The sequence below is a fragment of the Marmota monax genome, unplaced genomic scaffold (genome assembly GCF_021218885.2).
Source record: "Marmota monax isolate L192 unplaced genomic scaffold, Marmota_monax_Labrador192_F-V1.1 WCK01_AAM20220418_F8-fsc00095, whole genome shotgun sequence".
In the NCBI taxonomy this organism is placed as follows: Eukaryota; Metazoa; Chordata; class Mammalia; order Rodentia; family Sciuridae; genus Marmota; species Marmota monax.
In genome coordinates, this window is record NW_026695244.1 from 5,192,871 (window position 1) to 5,212,428 (window position 19,558).

A 19,558-nucleotide genomic window follows, 5' to 3' on the forward strand; every position below is an offset into this window, starting at 1 on the left:
AGAATGTCAGAGGTTGTATTTTTTCTCATGTGTGAAAGTTATAAAAAATGAAAATAAAGGTGGGGTGTGTTTCATGAAAATTAAAGGGAAATAAATAGAATAGAGGAAAGGAACCCAGGGATGGAGGATGGCTGGGAAAGGAGAAATACTGGGGAATGATATTGATCAAATTATATTGCTACATTGTGTGCAAGTATGAATATGTAACAACAGATTCCTCTAGTACTTACAACTGTAAGGCATCAATAAACGATTTTGGGGAAAAAAGATTAGCAGCAGAAAACCTGGGTGACAGCAGAGTAAGAATAGTCAAAGTAAAAAACTAAGTCATTTCTACATTAATGGAACTGTTTGCTAACTCTGAGTAGAAGAGGTATCAAATAGAATTGTCTCCTTTTATGATCTTAACATTGATGGCTTGTCTTACATCAGTTTGTTTTGGCTGTTTTAATAAAAATAAATAGTTTGGTAACATTAAGAGTTAATGTCCTATGTTAAAGAAAAACATTGGTAGAAAGAAAAGAGGTTAAGCTGGATGTGGTGGTATAATCTGAGAAAGTCGGAAAATTGAGGCAAAAGGATTACAAATCCAAATGCAGCTTGGGCAATTTAAGCAGACTTTACCACAAAGTAAAAAAAAATAATAAGAGCTAGGAATGTAGCTCAGTGGTAGAGCCACCCAAGGTTCAATACCCAAGACAAAAAAAAAAAAAAAAAAAGAAAAAATCAGATAAAATACTATAGTGATTTTTCAGCTCTAGTTGTAGAAGACAAGGTAAGATAAATATTAGCACACCTACAAAATTAGCTGAGATGTACACCACTGGTATAAAAAGTGATAAACTTCTGCTTTGCAAGACACTAACCTAGAAATGGTGAAAATGTTTTAGTGGAGAATTTCTTCTTAAAATCTATATATTTTTTTAAGCTGGTGGAAAGATAGACTATCCTGGGTCAAATGTGAGTGTTTCTAGTTTACAACTCTCTATTTCTATGGTTTAAATTCCTAGAATTTGAACTTCGAGGTCAGATTATATGGACCTTAAAAAAGTCTTTATTTTTTTAACTTTTCACTATGTAATAATTTCAGGCATACAGAAACATTACAAAACTGGTACAAGAAATTCTCATATTTACCCAGCTTCTTATCTTATGTATTGTTTATTCATATACTTTGCCCACTTTTCTATTGTTTCTATACTTTGAATCTGCAAGCAGTATTTAAATATGGATGATAGTTCTTTTTTTGATAATAGTTCTTTGTATTTTAAATATGTTACTCGTATTTTCTTAGAATCTGTTGTTTGTCTTTTAACTGTACATGCTTTTATTCTTTCTTTCCCATATGGAAATGCAACTTTTTTTTTTCCCCCTTTTTTCTGGTGCTGGAATAAAACCTAAGGGTTTTCTACTACTGAGCTACATCCTTAGTCTATATTAGTTTATTTTTGAGACAGAGTCTTAAGAAATTTCCAAGACTGGCCTCAAACTCGAAATCCTTCTGCCTCAGCCTCCTGAGTAGCTGGGATATAGGCAGGCATCATTACACTAGGCAAATTAAATATTTTAATATAATCAGGTCTAAGGAAAAATTTCCTTTGTGGTTTCTTTTATATATTTTTTCCTTCATGCCCTGGTTTCTTCTTTTAAATATTTTAAATAATCCTAGAATTTGTTTTTATATGGGGTATGAGGCAGGACTTAATTCTTTTATAAATGTATTTCTAATTTATACTGATATAAAATGTCATCACACCTGTAATATCTAATTCCTGCATTTTGTTTTGTCTCTGTGTGTATGTGTGTGTACATATACATATCTGATCTCTCTTTTTTTTTTTTTGGAACTGGGGGTTGAACCCAGGGCTTTGTGACTGCAAGGCAAATGCTTTGCCACTGATCTATATCCCAGCCCACATATCTGATCTTATTTATTTATTTATTTATTTATTTATTTATTATTGTTCAAAACATTACAAAGCTCTTGATATATCATTTCATACATTTGATTCAAGCAGATTATGAACTCCCATTTTTACCCCGTATACGTATTGCAGATTCACATGGGTTCCACATCCAGTCTTTTACATACTGCCATACTAGTGTCTGTTGTATTCTGCTGCCTTTCCTGTCCTCTACTATCCCCCCTCCCCTCCCCTCCCCTCCCCTCCCATCTTCTCTCTCTACCCCATCTACTGTAATTCATTTCTCTCTCTCGTTTTTTTTCCCCCTTTCCCCTCACTTCCTCTTATATGTAATTTTGTATAACAATGAGGGTCTCCTTCCTTTACCATGCAATTTCCCTTCTCTCTCTCTTTCCCTCCCCCCTCTCGACCCTGTTTAATGGTGATCTTCTTCTCATGCTCTTCCTCCCTATTCTGTTCTTAGTTGCTCTCCTTATATCAAAGATGACATTTGGCAATTTGTTTTTTAGGGATTGGCTAGCTTCACTTAGCATAATCTGCTCTAGTGCCATCCATTTCCCTGCAAATTCCATGATTTTGTCATTTTTTAGTGCAGAGTAATACTCCATTGTGTATAAATGCCACATTTTTTTTATCCATTCATCTATTGAAGGGCATCTAGGTTGGTGCCACAGTCTAACTATTGTGAATTGTGCTGCTATGAACATCGATGTAGCAGTATCCCTATAGTACGCTCTTTTAAGGTCTTCAGGGAATAGTCCAAGAAGGGCAATAGCTGGGTCAAATGGTGGTTCCATTCCCAGCTTTCCCAGGAATTTCCATACTGCTTTCCAACACATATCTGATCTTGAATACCACTTTGTCCCTTCAAGTTTTCAAAATCCATGTAGGTATTACATTGTTTGTTTTTATTTTTTTTTATTTTTTTATTTTTTAAAGAGAGAGGGAGAGAGAGAGAGAGAATTTTTTTTTTAATATTTATTTTTCAGTTATCGGCGGACACAACATCTTTGTTTGTATGTGGTGCTGAGGATCGAACCCGGGCCGCACGCATGCCAGGCAAGCGAGCTACCGCTTGAGCCACATCCCCAGCCCTTTATTTTTTTCTAAATTATAGAGTTTATAGTTTCTTTTTTTTTTCTGTCTTTTCTAGAGACATTGTAGATTTCTTTATTAGTCTTAAAATTAGCTCTAGCTTTAGTTTTTTTCTTATTTATTAGTTTTTCTTTTTTCTTAATTTATTTCACTTTTTTTTTTTTTTGGTAGTGGGGATTAAACTCAGTGGCACTTAAACACTGAGCCACATCACCATCCCCCTTTTTTGTACTTTATTTAGAGACAGGGTCTCACTGAGTTGCTTAGGGCCTTGCTTAAGTTGTTGAAACTGGCAGTCCTCCTGCCTCGCCTCCAAGCTGCTGAGATTACAGGTGTGTGCCACTGCACCTGGCTCACTTTCCTTTTTACTAGGGTAGTTTGGTGTTCTTTTTCTATCTTCTTGAATTAGATGCTCAGTTAATTTGTGTCTAATAATTCTTTTATTATGCAGGAGGACTTAAAAGTACATTTTCATTTTGGCAATACCTCACAGCTTTTGATATATAATTGTTTTATTGATAGTTAAAAAAATCATTTTTAGCTCAATAGTTACATAAAAGCTTTATATGACTTTTTTACATACCTTTATGTAATTTTTTCTTTAACTATTATCTTCAATGCTTAGATTTTTGGAGGGCTTTTTCTGGTATATAAATTACAAATAACTAGAAATATGGGTTATGATTTAGTTGAAAATTTTAATCCCACAAATATAGAAGCAAATCAAAAGATGTAGATAGCAGTTCCTAACCTTTTTGGGATTTTTATCAATTTTTTAAAGTTGTATGATTCTTCCTTCTCTCCCCCTCCTTCCTTTCCTGTTCTGTTCTAAAATTATATTTTGAGAACAGTGATAGTTGTGATAGTCCTTAAGAGAAATGAAGATAGTCTAGTGTCCTGAAAAACTAAGGAAAAATTATCATTGCACTGTAATCTCATTGATGATTATTATTATTTTTTAAATATTTGTTTTAGAGTTCAAAAGTATGGAAAAAATTGTTTTTGCCCCCTCATATTATTTTGATGTCAGGGTTAACTGTTTTATTTTTTAAATCCCAAATTAATATTAAATAAGATAATAATTTTATTTGGGAATGAAAATACTTTGTTAAAAAAAAGGACAGTTGTATGTTGTCCTTTTTTTTTTTTTTTAACAAAGTATTGTCTCTTCTCCCCATTTTAGTTTATGTTGTTGGTACATATGTCTGTTAGGCAAACATGGCATTTTTCAAATTGTAAAATATTTAATAAAAGTTTTAGGATTTATTTTTTTACTTTCAGTTATTTCTGATTTTTGTAGACATATTGTATGTTGCTGGGACTCTACAGATTATTTTTTAAAACAGCTTTAGATATATAGAAAAATTGAGAAGATATACAGAGTTCCTATAGTAGTCCCCTCATTTAGTTTCCTTAATGTTAAAGTCTCACATTAACCATGTACATTATGATATTAATTAAAGTCACTGTTTGTTTAGTTTCCCTTAATTTTAACCTAAATTAAGTTTTCTAAACTAAGATTTTCTTGTTTTACCTCTTTTTCTCTTTGAGAATCTCATCTAGAATACTGCCTTACATTATTTTTTCATGTCTCCTTAAGCTCCTTTTGGCTGTTGTAGTTTAATCTTTTTTGTAGGTCTAGATATGATGACTACTTATAATTTTGAATTACAGTGATTTTCTGTAATACCTTCTGCCACTACTTGAATGCTCCTTGAAAGGCAGATCATCTTTCTTTGAATTTCCCTTAGTACTTAACATAGGATCTATCACATAGTATAAAGTCCTTGGGAGATGGTTGTTTTATGACTGGATTTTTGCCTTTTTAAGAATTTAGAAAATGGCATAGGTCAGTTGCTTATACATAAGAAAGAGTGATTACTAATATGTTCTGAGTCCTGATGCTAGTAAAAAAGATTCCTTGGCTGATTTTAGGTATAAAGTTTTAGGACTTTTTAAAAATAATTTAAATATTTGAATGGGAAATATGTATACATAAGCATAATTCAAAAGTGACTCCTAAGCCAGGTGTGGTGGCACATGCCTATAGTTGTAGCTACTTGAAAGGTAGAGGTAGGAAAATTGACCCCAGGGGTGAGAGACCAACCTGGGCAATATAGCAAGACCCATCTCAAAAAAAAAGTTTTCCCTCCACAGGTAACAAGTAGATACCATTTTCGTATCTGCCCTCTCTAAACATATTCCAAGTGTATTGTCTCTTCTCCCCATTTTAGTGTTAGTATTATAATATTTAGTGTTCTAGGTAGACTTAACTTACTTTTCACTAACAATGCTTATAGTGATTGATTTTTATTAGTACACATAAAGCTGCCTTTATTTTTAAAATTTACATTGTTTTATTAAAAACCATTAATTATTTAACCAGTATCCAGTTGATGAGTGGATCCACTCATCAGGAGACTATCATGCTAAGTGAAATAAGCCAATCGAAGAAAAACCAAAGGCCAAATGTTCTCTCTGAAATGTGGATGCTAACACAACAAGGGGTTGGAGGGAAAAATAGAAGTTCATTGGATTAGACAAAGGGAATGAAGGGAAGGGAGGGGAGATGAGAATAGGAAAGACAATAGAATGAATCAGACATAACTTTCTTATGTTTATATATGAATAAATGAGCAGTGTAACTCCACATCATGTTCAACCAAGAATGGGATCCTAATTAGAATAAGTTATGCTCCATGTATGAATGATATGTCAAAATACACTCTACTGTCATGTAATCTGAAAAGAACAATTAAAAAATAAATAAAATTTTGAAAAAGGTGGATCGACTGGGTGTGGTGGCACATGCCTGTAATCCCAGCAGCTGGGGGGGCTGAGGCAAGAGGATCTTGAGTTCAAAGCCAGCCTCAGCAAAAGTGAGGCACTAAGCAACTCAGTGAGACCCTATCTCTAAACAAAATAACAAAATAGGGCTGGGGATGTGGCTGAGTGGTTGAGTGCCCTTAGTTCAGTCCCCAGCAAACCTCCTCCCCACAAAAGGTGGATCCGTTTGCTATTATCAGAAATTAAAATAAGGAGTGAATACTCATATATTCCTAATTAATTAAACACATGAGAAAACCAGTAGGGGAATTACTAGATCAGAGGGAGTATACACTTAAAATTTTAATTGACATTCCTACATTGCTCTTTGTAAAGGTTACCAGTCAGAAAAGGTTAACCAATAATCTGAAGTTAACTTATCTATATTCCTACCAACAGTGTATTGAAGTACCCTTGTCAAAACAATAATTTAATAATAGCTGACATTAGTGAATCCTTGCAAATGTGCCAGCTTTTTTCTTTTTAAATGCTCTTTACACATAATGGCTAATTTACTCCTCAAAATGGTCTCATGAGAGAAAATAATATTCCATTTTTTAGAGGTGGAATCTGAGGCATATAAGGTTAAGTAACTTGTGTCAAGTTTTCTGCTATTTACTTCTCTAATAAATGACTAAAAAATGAGATGTGGTTTAATTTGCATTTCTTTCTCATGTGAGGGAGCCATTTTTGTTTATTAAATAGGTACTTCTTTTAAACAATTACTTCCCTGAAGCACATGCAGTATACTGTTTAGTGTAATTGCCTTGATTCTTTGTCCTTTAAGAATTGTCTAGAGTAGAAAGAAAATAACACTTACTATTGCATTTTAAACAGATGTTAGAATATTTTTATGTTTTTTTTTTCTCCTTTTTTTTTCTTTTTTAGAGGAGCACAAAATGAGATGTCTATGAATGCTGCATCACCTGAAGTGGTTCATTTGGAAGATTTCTTTTCTGAAGAATATGCTCAGGACACTCCTGAAACCATAGAAGAAGAAACACTCTCTGAGAGTTCTGATTCTGTTGAAGAGTTGACTTCTGAACCTAGTGATCAATCACAGGAGCCTGTAAGGGAGATATCAATTCGACCATCAGTTATTCAAAAACTGGAGAAGGGACAGCAGCAGTCCTTGGAGTTTGTTCCTAAAATTGAGAGTGGTGGTATGAAAAGAATAAATCCAGTAGATATTGGTCAAGCTACAAATAGTGGAAAAAATCCAGTACGTCCCCCAGTGATTTGTAATGCTCCTGCCAGTTGTTTACCTGAGAGGTCTTATGATAGGCCAGTTGCGACTACTACTGCTAGGTTACCACTAGCAGTCCACTTGGATTTAGTTAGCAAATGTGACCCAAACAAAGCTCACACACACCTTGAACAGCTAGACATGGTCTCTAGAAATCCTGTGCCATCATCCCTTGTAGGAACTTCAGTTTCATATAAGAATCCTAAAGAATCAAATAGGAAACCTTTATGTGTAAATTCAGATAAGTTGGTTTTACAGAAAGAAGTAAAATCTCAGGGTGAATTGTCACCTGGCTTTAAATTCTGTGAACTTAAGGGTACTGAAAATTCTGTAAGAGTTAAATCTTCTTCCAGATTAGCATCTAACTTGGCAGGAAATCTGAACAAAACTGACAAGCCTTCTGATAGAGGAGTCTTTGGAGATGCCATTCCAAAGCACCATGAGGAATTTCTTTCAAATATGGATTGTAGCCAAGAAGAAGAGCATTTGGTTTTTAAGAAGTCATCATTTTTGAAACAAAAGTTCTCACTGAGTTCTGAAGTGAAGTTTGATTGTGGTCCTCTTCAGTCAGCAGCTGATCAATCCCAAGAGGCTGTCCAAGACTTAAGCCTTTGGAAGGAAGAGCGAGTTGACCAAGAAGATGAGAACTATGAATCTAGAGGTTCTGAAATGAGTTTTGATTGTGGTTCCTCCTGTCATTCACTGACTGATCAATCTGAAATGTCTGATAGAGAAATAAACCTTTTAGAGGAAACACATGCTGATTTAACACATAAGAATAAGAAATCTTGTGTTTCTGAAAAAATTTCTGATCGCAATGATTCTCTTCAGGCAGTTACCAGGCAATCACAAGTGATTGTTAAAGAAGAAGGTCTTCAGAATACAGCGCGTATTAGCCTGGTTGACGAAAGCTATGATACTAGTGGTTCTGAAATGAATTCTGATTATGATGAAGACTTACCTCAGTCAGCTAAAAAGTACCGCCAACAGCCTGTGAAAGAAGTAGACCTTCCTCAGGAAGTTCACATTAGTTTGGTTGATAGGGACTATGGATGTACTAGCTCTGAATCAAGTGCTGATTCCATTTTCTCACTTGAGTCAGTGGTTGATGAGTCCTCAGTGGTTGTTACAGAAAAACAAGTTTGGAAGAAGGCTCACGTTAGGTTGGTTGATGCAAGCTATGGATCCAGTTGTTCTGAATCAAGTTTTGATTGTGATGCTTCACCTCAGTCAGTAGTTGACCAACCTCAAATGACTGTCAAAGAAAAAAAACTGAAACACAGACACGTCCACCTAAAAAATAAGAAACGTAAACCCAGTCGTGCTAAAGCACATCTTGATTGTGGTGTTTCTCTTGAGACAGTGGCTGATGAACCCCAGAGGGCTGTTGAAGAAAAAAATCTTCTGAAAGCGAAGAATGCTGACGTTGTGGATATGAACTGTGAGTCTCATGGTCCTGAAATGGGTTTTCATGCTGATGCTCAATTAGTGGCTGATGAATCTCAAGTAGCAGTTAAAGAAGTAAACCCTCAGAAAGTAGATAATGACCTAGAGAATAATAAGAGTATTCCATCTAGCATTTCTTATCTAAGTTTCGATTCTCATGCTTTTTTTTATCAGTCAGCTAATGATCAACCTCAAGGGGCTTTGGGTGAAGTAAATCTTAAAGAGTTAAATGTCGACATGGAAGTTAAGAGCTATGGGTGCTCCAGTTCTGAGTTGACATTTGATTCCGATTCCCCTCTTCTGTCAGTTACTGAGCGGTCTCAGCTGGATGTTGAAAGAATAAAAGAAGACATTAACCTGGAAGATGAGAGCTGTGAGTCAAATAGTTCTGACATAACTTTTGATTCTGATATTCCTGATTGCTCAGTAGTTGACCAACCTGAAGTAGCTGTTGGTGAGGAGGAACCTGTTGATCTGGAAAATAAAAGTAATGAATCTTGTATTTCTGAAATAACTTTTGATTCTGATATTCCCCTTCATTCAGGAAATGATCATCCTGAAGTAGCTGTTAAAGAAGTAATCATTCAGGAAGAAGAATACGTACATTTAGAAAGGAAGAATGACAAACTCATTGATTCTGAAATAAATTTGGATTCTTATGCCCCTCTTCATTCAGTGACTAATCCTCCCGAAGTAGCTGATAAAAAGCTAAATCCTCAAAGAGAAGAGCAGGTACTCTTTAAAAATAAGGAAAATGAGCCTGCTGATTCTGAATTAAGTTTGGCTTATACCATTTTTCCTTCAATGACTGGACATTCTGAAGATCCCTTTAAAGACATAAACTTTGAGAAAGAAGTGCATGTACCCTTTGAAAATAAGACTAATGAATTAAGTGCTTCTGAAACAAGATTGGATTCTGATATCCCTCTTCAGTCAGTGATTCAGAAACCCACAGTAGTTGTTAAAAATATATGGCTTCAAAAAGAAAAGTATGCTGAATTCCAAGATAAAAATGCTGAACTTACTGATTCTGAAATAAATTCAGATTCTGATATTCCTCATTATCCTATGGCAGAACCTCAAGTAGCTGTTAAAAGAAAAGAGAAAAAGAAGCATATTGTAGAAAAGAGTCATTATCATGGTGATTCTGAACTACTTTTCAGTTCTGAGATCCTTCCTCAGTCAATAGCTGAAAAACCTCAGTCAGCTATTTTGGAGAAGGATCATGTTAAGCCAGAAGGTCGAAGTACTGTACTTAAATGTTTTGGAATAAATGTGAATATTGATGCCTCTCTTCATTCAATCACTGACCAACCTCATCTGGCCCTTTTGAAGGAAAAACATGTTGATCTGAAAGATGAAAGTAGCACACCTAGTACTTCTAAAATACATTTCAATCTTGTTGACCCTCTTCAGACACTACCTAAACGTCCTGAAGTAATTAAGAGCACAAACCAATGGAAGGAAGAGACTATGCACCTGGAAAATAAGATTGATGAACCTAGTGGTTCAAAGGCAGTGCGTAATACTGATATTTCTCTTCAGTCTACAGCTAACCCACCTGAAGTAGCTATTAAACAAGTAAACCTTGCGAGTGAAGATCAAATGTATTTGGAAAGTAAGAATAGTCAATATAATTCTGAAAGAAGTTTGGATTCTGATTTCTTGGTTCAGGAAGTAGTCAGTCAACCTCAAATAACTACTTTAGAGCCAGAGCACTTTGAAGTAGAAGGCAAGCACAGTCAGTCTTGTGATTCTGAAGTAAGTTTTGATTCTGATGACTCTCTTCAATCAGTGGCTGACCAGCTCGGGGAAACTGTTAAAGAAATAAGTCATTGGAAGGATGAAGACATTGACATGGAAGATAAGAGGGATGAAGCCAAGAGTTTTAAAACTATATATGATTCTGATGTACTTAAGCCAGCAGCTGACCAAACTGAAGAAGTAGTTCCAGGGATCAACCTTTGGAAAGAACATGTTGACTTGGGAGATAAAATTGTTAATCCTAGTGACAGAGTGACAGAAAAGAAAATAAATTTTGATTCTGACAAAACTCTTCAGTCTGTGACTAAAATTCAAGAGCCTGCTAAAGAAATAAATCTTTCAAGAGAAGGACATGTTTGTCTGGATGATAAGGTCTATGAACCTTGTGGTTCTAGAATAATTTATGTTTCAAATATCCCCTTTCAATCAGTGATTCAGGGACCACAAATTTTGGAAGAGAGGCCTGCTAATTTGGAAGTTAAGAACAGTGATCCTTGTGGTCCTGAAATACGTTTTGATTCCAGTGATTCTTGTCAGTCAGTGGCTGGCCAGTTGCAAAAATCTATCACAGAAATCAATCTGAAGGAAGACCATATTTACTTGGAAGATAAGAGCTATAAACTGGTTGATTGTGAGGCATGTTATGATTCTGATGTTCCTGTTCAGTTTGTAACAGATCAATCTCATGTGTCTGTCAAAGAAATAAACTTGCAAAAGGAAGATCAAAATGACCTAGAAGATAACAACTACACACCCTGTTGTTCTGAAATAAGATGTGATTCTGGTGTTCATCTGCAGTCAGAAGTTGACCCATCTCAAATGACTTACAAAGAAACAACCTTTCAGAAAAGAGAACTGCTTGGCATGGAAGAAAAGTCCAGCGAACCAAGTGATTCTGAAATGATGTCTGATTCTGATGTTTCTTTTCAAATAGTAGTTAACTCATCATCCCAAACGTCAGATGGAGAATCAGATTCTCCACCAGTGGTGTTTGTGGATGTGATGGCCAGTGATAGTGATTGTGACCGTGAAGTAATATCTGATTCTAATGTTCCTCTTGAGTTAGTGACTGACCCACCTCCCATGACTATCCCAGAAACCAGCTGTATAAATACAGAGTCCATTGATGTTGGAAATAACTACTGTAACTACTGTGGTTCTCAACTAAGAAGTGTTTTGGAAGCCTCTTCTCACTCAGTGGCAAGCCAACCCAAGAAGTCTTTCAAAATAATAAACCGGAAGAATGACTATATTATTCTGGGAGACTCAACTTGTCAGTCTTGTGGTAATGAAATAGATTTTAGTGGTGATGCCTCTGATCAGTCCATGACTTACCAGTCACAAGGACCTGATAGAAGTATTGACTCAGAAGATAAGAGTTGTGAATATAATCGTACTGAAAGAAATTTTAATTTGGAAAGCAGTACTCAATCAGTGACTCATCAAGTACAGCAAACTGACAAGGAAGACAACCTTTGGAAAGATCAAAAAGATAAAAGCTGTGAGTCTAATGTTTCTGCAACGGGCTCTACTTCCTCTTCTACATCAGTGATCCGTCAAACTACAGTTAGAAAAAGTGCTTTAAAGTCAAAACGTAGAGATCAAGAAAGTTGTAAATCTTGTTTTGAGAGGGGTTTTCAGTGTGATCCCTCTCATCATTCTGACTCTAACCAGCCTGGAGAAGCTGTTAAAAAACGCCCAGTTAAGAGGGTAACTTTTGACTTAGGAGAAAAGAGTCGTGATTCCCAATCAGGCTCTGCTCCCAAGACTGGTTCTGGAAGGAACCTGGGAAAAGACAAGGAGGTCATGGATGATCTTGATGCACCAGTTATTGAGGCCTTATCACAGATACTTCCTTCATCTCTAGGAAGAAAGTGGTCTCGAATAATAAGAGAAAATCACTCAAAAATTAATGCCCTTATGAAGGATTTTAAGGAAGGTCATTTCCGCTGTTACTTTAATAATGAAGCTAAGACCCAAATCATTACTTTGTATAAAGAAAGACACATTGCCTGGCCTATCTTTAATCAGACCACTGCATCAGTTCAAACTGTGTCAAGTTTTGAAGATATTGCAGGTGGATTTTCAGACATTGATGACTGTGTAGTGGCTGTAGAGAAACCAAACTGTCATTATCCTCTAGCAGAGAGGCTTCTTTCTAAACAGAATTTGTTTGTGGCTTCTCAGAGCCAGATAGAAAAAGTTAGCCATGGAACTCAAACCAGTTTTATAAGTTACCCATTGAAGAAAAGAAAAATAGTTAGACTAGAGGTAGAATCACCAAAAAAAAAGTGTGTGCAGAGTGATGGAAAAGAGAAAAAAATCATCAAAATTGGGACAGTTGAATTGCCTGGATCACAAATTAAAGTTTTGGAGCCTGGACAACCCAAACCTGTAATTCGTATTCTTACTTCTATAAATATTAAACCTAAGGAAGATGAATCCTGCGACTCACCTAAAGTGAACCATTGTGTTTGTGATAATGATCTACAGTTTCTGTGCAAATATAAACAGAGTAACCATAATTGCCCATCACTTCTGAAAATTGTAAATAATTTTCCATCAAACGTGGTAATATCAGAGTCTGACATATGTTGTAAATGTCACATTCATCATGAGAGTGACTTAAACTCTAGTGAGGGAGACAGTGATGCTGTACAAAACCATGCTTCAACATCTCAAATGATAATACCAGCAAGATATGAATTGAGGTCACGTTGTAGGACCAGTGAATCTTCTACATTTCTAGAAACTTCAGAGGCTGTAAATGCTAATGAGTTTCCAGAGGAAGGTAGTTTCCAGCTAACTCTTTTAAGTCGTGATGTTGCCAAAATCTCTCCAAAACCAGTTAAATATGAGTTTTTAGAAAGTAAAAGGAAAAAGAAAATTCAAAGAAAGAATGTTATGAGAAACCCAAGCCTTCCCAAAAAGGTGTTTAAAGCAGTTATTCTCCGTCAGAATGCCAGAACAGCTTCAGAAAAATGGTCAGTTTGGATTCGGACCAAAGCAAATGACATAATTAGAAAATATATTTCAAAATACTCTGCTTTTCTGCGTCATAGGTACCAATCCAGGACCACTTTATTTAGAATGCATCTTAAGAAGAAAAAATCAGGTGCCAGTAGGCTAGAGGAGGTGGATAAATCAACTCAAACACTTTCGGACACCTCAGTTACACCAGCTGGTGCTAAAGAGAAGTTAAGGGCTATCGTGAGTCCTCTGAAGCAGCCTGCACAGCGCACTTCCCGTGCTGTAGGAAGACGTGCTGTAGGAAGACGTGCTGTAGGAAGCCGTGCTGTAGGAAGAAGTGCTGTAGGAAGAAAGAAGGCTAAGAGAAGAAATCGCCGCAAAAAGAAAAGGCCTATACCTGTTAGAGAATATGATTTGAGAAGTTCGTGTTACATACCAGATTCTGATAGAATGGTGACTCGGCTTGCAAGCAAAATGAAAAGTAATGAGGTAAAATAGAAATTTTTGTGTTACGTCTAGTTGAGGATTCAGTACTTCAATTAAAATACATTTGGTACTTCAGTGCACATAGCTTTCCCAACTTTGGTGGGAAAACTAACCTTAAACTATTTTGCTATAGATATTATTTTTCAGAACTTTTATATTCATTTAAAATTAGTGTTTAGGGTCCTTTTTTTTTTAAAGATTCAGAAGCAACCTTTGTCCAACATTTTCTGTAGAAGAGCTTCATCTTAATTTGTCATAATTTAGCGCAGTATATAGAATTTTGTCCCTCAATTATGTCCTTCTTATTTATTTTTTTTATGATCTTTCTTGTGCAAGAAAGTTATAACATTAGGAGAATGAACATAAAAAACTTATTAATGCCATCTTCTTTTAAAAAATTGAGACAAATGCATAAATACTTACATTCTATATCAGAGAAGCATTGTCAATACAGTATTCTAACTGGATAATTAGAAGGAACTATAATGAGTTATCTCAGCTTTTAAACAGGGTTGACTTAAACTATCACAAACAAAATATAATTTATCTTTCTCTTAAAAAGCATTCCGGAGAATGAGATTCGATAATCTTCAGTTTTAAAAAGTGCCTGGTGATTTTATAGATACAATACAAATTCCTTCTGCTTCATTTAAATTGGATCTGCAAGTCTGTAACTTTCCTCATTTGGATATGGACTCATAGTCTCCTCTTTAGCATTATTAGATCTTAAGGGGAAAAAATTTTACTAGCGTGATTAGGCTTTTTAACCACCTTTACTCCCTTTTACATAAAAGGTTGGTGGTTTGATATAAAAACTAGTTAATTTTATGGCCTATCCCTTTAAAATATCTTATACATTACTACCTACCACTTTTAATAACTTGAACTGAAATTATTGGCTTGTTAATATTATTTGGGGAGGCCATTAATTATTGGCTTTAGTAAATTACTTAATATTTCAAAAAATTGAATAAAACTGGTAACCTAAATGGAGGCCCATTTTGCAAGTGAAAAACTAGTACATCAGTTTATCTTAAACTATCAAATCGATTATCCTACACTATCTAATTAGATAATTGATTTGATAGTTTAACTGATTTTAATAGATTAAAAGATGTGAAGATACACAGCATAAGTCTAGGATACTTGAGCTTATTCATATCCTTTATTCAGGAACATTGGTTAAGCTGGAACAGATGAATCCAGTTATCCTATTAAGCCAAGATCCTGAATCTCTTTCAGTCATTGATGTTAAGGGGAAACATGATTTCACCTATATTGTGTAACTACTATATTTTATTGAAACTAGAGTCAGTGTTAAGATGTGTCTTGATTTCAGAAATTAAAAAATGTGTTACCTTAGAATTAATGAACTATAAATGTGGTTTTGTTTCAGGGGCCATTATTTAACCTGTGGGTGTGTTATGATGGTGTTTTGATGTAATTTCTTTACTTCTAAATTTAAAACATAATTATGTTGAAAAAAGTGGACAAATGTGGTGTATCTTTTAGTTGCAAAGCAACATATATAGCATTTCTTCAACCTTGCCTCGTTATATACAAACATTTTAATTTCCTTTCTTAAAATATCACTGTGGGCCTCTAGTTCACAATCATCCTCCAAATTTAATTTAGAAAGAAAGCTCTGTCCTACTGATTAGGAAGTAAACAAACAGCCAATATGTGAAAATACTCAGATTGGGTACTGATGTCTTTTTTCCTTATGGAATAGACACTTCACTCCCTTAGGTACTATCAATAGACATTCTTTGAGTGTAAGTTTAAAAGCAAGAATTCATGTGGAAATAATGTGCGACGTAAATATGACAAATTGTATCTGTTGTGATTACATCATAGGGAGAAGCAAGTGATCAAGAATAAAAGTTAAAAAAATGTTACTACCTTTTACACATTGGAAGCTAGTCTAAGTACCATTTTAAGGGACAAAAGTCAAAAGGTTTTTATTTAAAATATACATTATTAAAATTATAAACACTACAACACTGATGATTTTGTTTAACATCTTGGAAGTATTTACTTAAGTTCTTATTATAACCATCATTATTTTAGGCAAGCTTGAAAACTTGATATTGTAAAAATTATTACTTGAGTTAAATTGGAAATGAATTGCTTTCAGAATTTGATAGGATACAAGATGTGCCCCTTTGTCTAAATAAATGTTGGCTTAATTTGCAGATTATATAAAACAATTGGTGATTTTGTGTAGTCACGAATGCATTATATTCTTTTCATAGTAAAGAGTCAAATTACAACCATAATGAATATTTTATCAATCTTGTCCTTTTTCAGTATCTTGCATAGATTTTTATTGTAATTGTCCTGAGTTATACAGTATGTGGACAATATTGTGTAATGTGTGTTTTTGCATTTGTGCATTTAAATTATTTATGTAACTAGGGCTCTGAGTAACACTTTTTTTTTGCTTAAAGAAAAGCTATATTTAAATATTCAAATAATTATATATTTCCATGTAAAACTAATGTGAAGACTAATGTATTTTTTATAATGCAATTTAAAGTGTAAACTTGTTTTTGAAGTTATCAAGATAAAATTTATTAAATATTGAAATTTGTGTCTACTCTCTCCTCATATTAGAAGCCTTTCTGGAAAAACTTAAAGAATCAGAGAACAATTAAAACAGAAGTACTTTTTATAAATGGTCTGAGAGATATTAAATAAGAGATTATAAATGTTGATGCTGGTGAGAAAATAGTTAACCAAAGATACACAGATTATATTCAAAATAGTGATTATTTCAAAGGATTAAAATTAAACAACCATTTATTTATCTGATAGAATGGTGGATTAGCAACTTTTCTCTCTGTTTACCTGTATTGAAAGTGCTCATGAATAGGATTGAGTTCAGGAGTCATTTTACGTTTATTGTTTGACGCCTACTGGGAAGGGAAAAATTTAGTGCCTCCAATACCATAGCCTATATTATAAAATCAATGTACATATGTCAGTGAGGTAGATGCTTTTGGCCCCAGTTAAAAAAAAAATTACTGTCTTAAGTCTTTCAGTAAAGACTTTCATGTGTAGAAAATACCGAAAAATCTTGTAATTGTGAAATTACATGCCAAAATGTCAACTTAAGAAGATGTAAGGAAGGAAAGGAGACTAGGTACAAGTCTCAGTATTTCCTTGTCCTTATCCTTATCCTAATATCCAGAATTACAAGATAATTTAGTATGTTTTCCTTTGCTCTTATTCCTTATATATGTGTATTTTAAAAGTTCTCCCAAAATATTTTAAGCTATTTATCTTAAGGAATAGGTCTAGGATTTTTTGTTGCTGAATCTTTATTATACTTTCTTCTGTGTTTTTAATTTATTGTATTCATGTTGTGATAAATTTCTTTCTAGTTTTATATATTTTAATACACTTTTAAATAAGCCTGGAAAGAAATTTATTTTCCAGATTCTCAAGCTGTGCATACATCTTGAGCCTTTCCTCAGTGCAGCTCATTGTTCTAAGCTTTACCTGTATTATCTCATTCACTCATCTCATAAGAACCCTTATGAGGTGCTATAATTATTACTATTACATGAGAAAATCGATATAGTTTATAGTTAATCTCCTCTTCACATCCCCAGTTTTAGGCCACCACTATTCTAATTTCTGTCTTTATAGTTTTGCTTTTTCTGGACATTTCATATAAATGGAACCATATATAGTCTTTTGTGTCTGCCTTCTTTCATTTACCATGATATTTTTGAGGCTCATCTGTGTTGTAGCATGTGTCTCTATTTTGTTTCTTTCTATTACTATATAGTATTAAGAGTTAGTTTTTAATGAAGCCAATAATGGTCTCCTGATAACAATTTTGATAAGTCCATTAGATATGAGGCTAGCTGTTCCCTTTATGCCTCTTAATATTTGTTATAATTGATTAATCACCAAATCCAAGCCCAGATTTGACAGTTGCTTTTTTTGAGTGATTTTTATCCCGCATTTCAGTGCTCTATGCTTCTTTTACTCACCATTTGGTCATTTTTTTTCCCTGTGCTCAGTGAATTTGAATTTTCAGTGTCAATACATTACCCCATGTCCTCAATCCTTTCATGATGGATTGCTTACAGGTAACTGAAATTTGATAATCATATCCAAGTTGCATATTCTAATCCACATATGCCACAGAACCAGAAAGTGTTCATTGTGTACTAGTTGTGGTGAACACTCTTTTTATTTTAAGTTACTCTCCTACATACTTACAATACATACCATCAAAATTAGGAAATCAACATTGATCTGATATAACCATCTACTCTACAGACCTTATTCAGATTTTACAGATTGTCCCAAAATGTCCTCTGTAGGTCCTGGATTTGATTCAGGATTGAAAACTTCATGGTTCTTTAGTTTCTTTCAGTATGGAGCAGTTCTTCAGCCTTTCTGTGTATTAATAGCATGGCATTTTGAAGATGAACTGGTTTCTTTGTGGAATATTCCTTGGTTTGAGTTTGTCTGATGTTTCTTTGTAATCTATGCGTTTTTGGGAATTCTGTGTTCTCAGTGTATCTTAACAGAAGCCATGTGATGTCAGTTTGAATAAATGTGGTGACAGAAGATATCCAGTGTCGGTTCTTATGTTAGGGGAAAAGCTTCTTATAATCCATTGAAATGGGGGCACACCTAGAGGTTATCCACAAATAGACTTTTTACAACCATTGTGACAGGTGTGACTGAGAATTATAATTTACATTTATCACCAAACCAATCATACACAAAACAATAGTTTATTCATACATTTAACAATTATTACTTCTACCCCTTCTGCAGGCCTGGCCCTATGGTGGGTACCAAGGATCCAAGCATCACCCAAACAGGACCTTAATTGCTCACCCTCATACACTGTTAGGAATGAAAGGAAATTTAAGTAGTGGTTAAGTGCTATTGTTTAGATATGGTTTAATTTGGCCCCTAGAAGTTCATGTGATTGGAGGCTTGGTTCCCAGGGTGTTGATATTGGGAGGTGGGGCCTTAGTGGGAGGTCCTTTGGTCACTGGGAGTATGAGATAGTTCTTGCTAGAGAGTATAAAGGAAGTAAGCTCAGCTTATCACACTTGTCTCTTCTCCCTTGTCGGAGAAGTAATCTTAATCTACACCCCTCTGCCATTGCTGTCTGACATGAGGTGATGCAGCTATGGAGAGGCCCTCAATTGAGCCCGTGCTATGCCTTTGAACTGTGAGTCTTCAAAATTGGAGCTAAGTAGACCTCTTTTCCTCATAAGTAGCCTGTATCTGGTTAACACAAACAAAAAGCTGACTTAACAGTGGAGTTGCAACATAATTGTGCCTTCAGCAGATCATTAATAGGGGCTGGGGTTGTGGCTCAGTGCTTCCCTTGAATGTGTGAGGCACCTGGGTTCGATCCTCAGCAACACATAAAAATAAAGGTATTGTGTCCATCTATAACTAAAGACAGAAATTTAAAAAAAGATAGTTAATAAACTCATAGAACACTCATGGGATCCTGCTGTTTAGCACAGATAAATTCCTCAACTTTCCTGCATGGGAGACCCAGTGCAAAGTATATCTGAGCATCATCTGGAAAGGTTGTATTATGAACAGTTTCTCTTGTGTTGGTTTTGGGCACCAGGATGAATTGTTACATAGACTTACTTATCCATCTTGCCACAATACAAAAGTGACTTCCTGAGGACCAGTGGTACATTGATCAGAAATTTAGTTTTTCAGTTGAGATTTTTGTGAGCTCCTTTGAACTGGAAATATAGGTGAATCTGAAAAGGTATCGCCTCATCCTCCAAATGAACAC

General features: G+C 34.8%; 1 protein-coding gene across 5 annotated transcripts in view; it reads left to right on the forward strand.

Moving 5' to 3' along the window:
• Positions 1 to 18,348, forward strand: part of Zdbf2 (zinc finger DBF-type containing 2) — a 44,671-nt gene extending 26,323 nt beyond the window's left edge. For all 5 annotated transcript variants that reach the window (XM_058578159.1, XM_058578158.1, XM_058578157.1 and 2 more), the window contains one exon: positions 6,735 to 18,348. In XM_058578159.1, the coding sequence (XP_058434142.1) occupies positions 6,735 to 13,770 (7,036 nt within the window). In that variant the 3' untranslated portion in view covers positions 13,771 to 18,348. The remainder of the gene's footprint in view (positions 1 to 6,734) is intronic.
• The last annotated feature ends 1,210 nt before the right edge of the window (positions 18,349 to 19,558 follow it).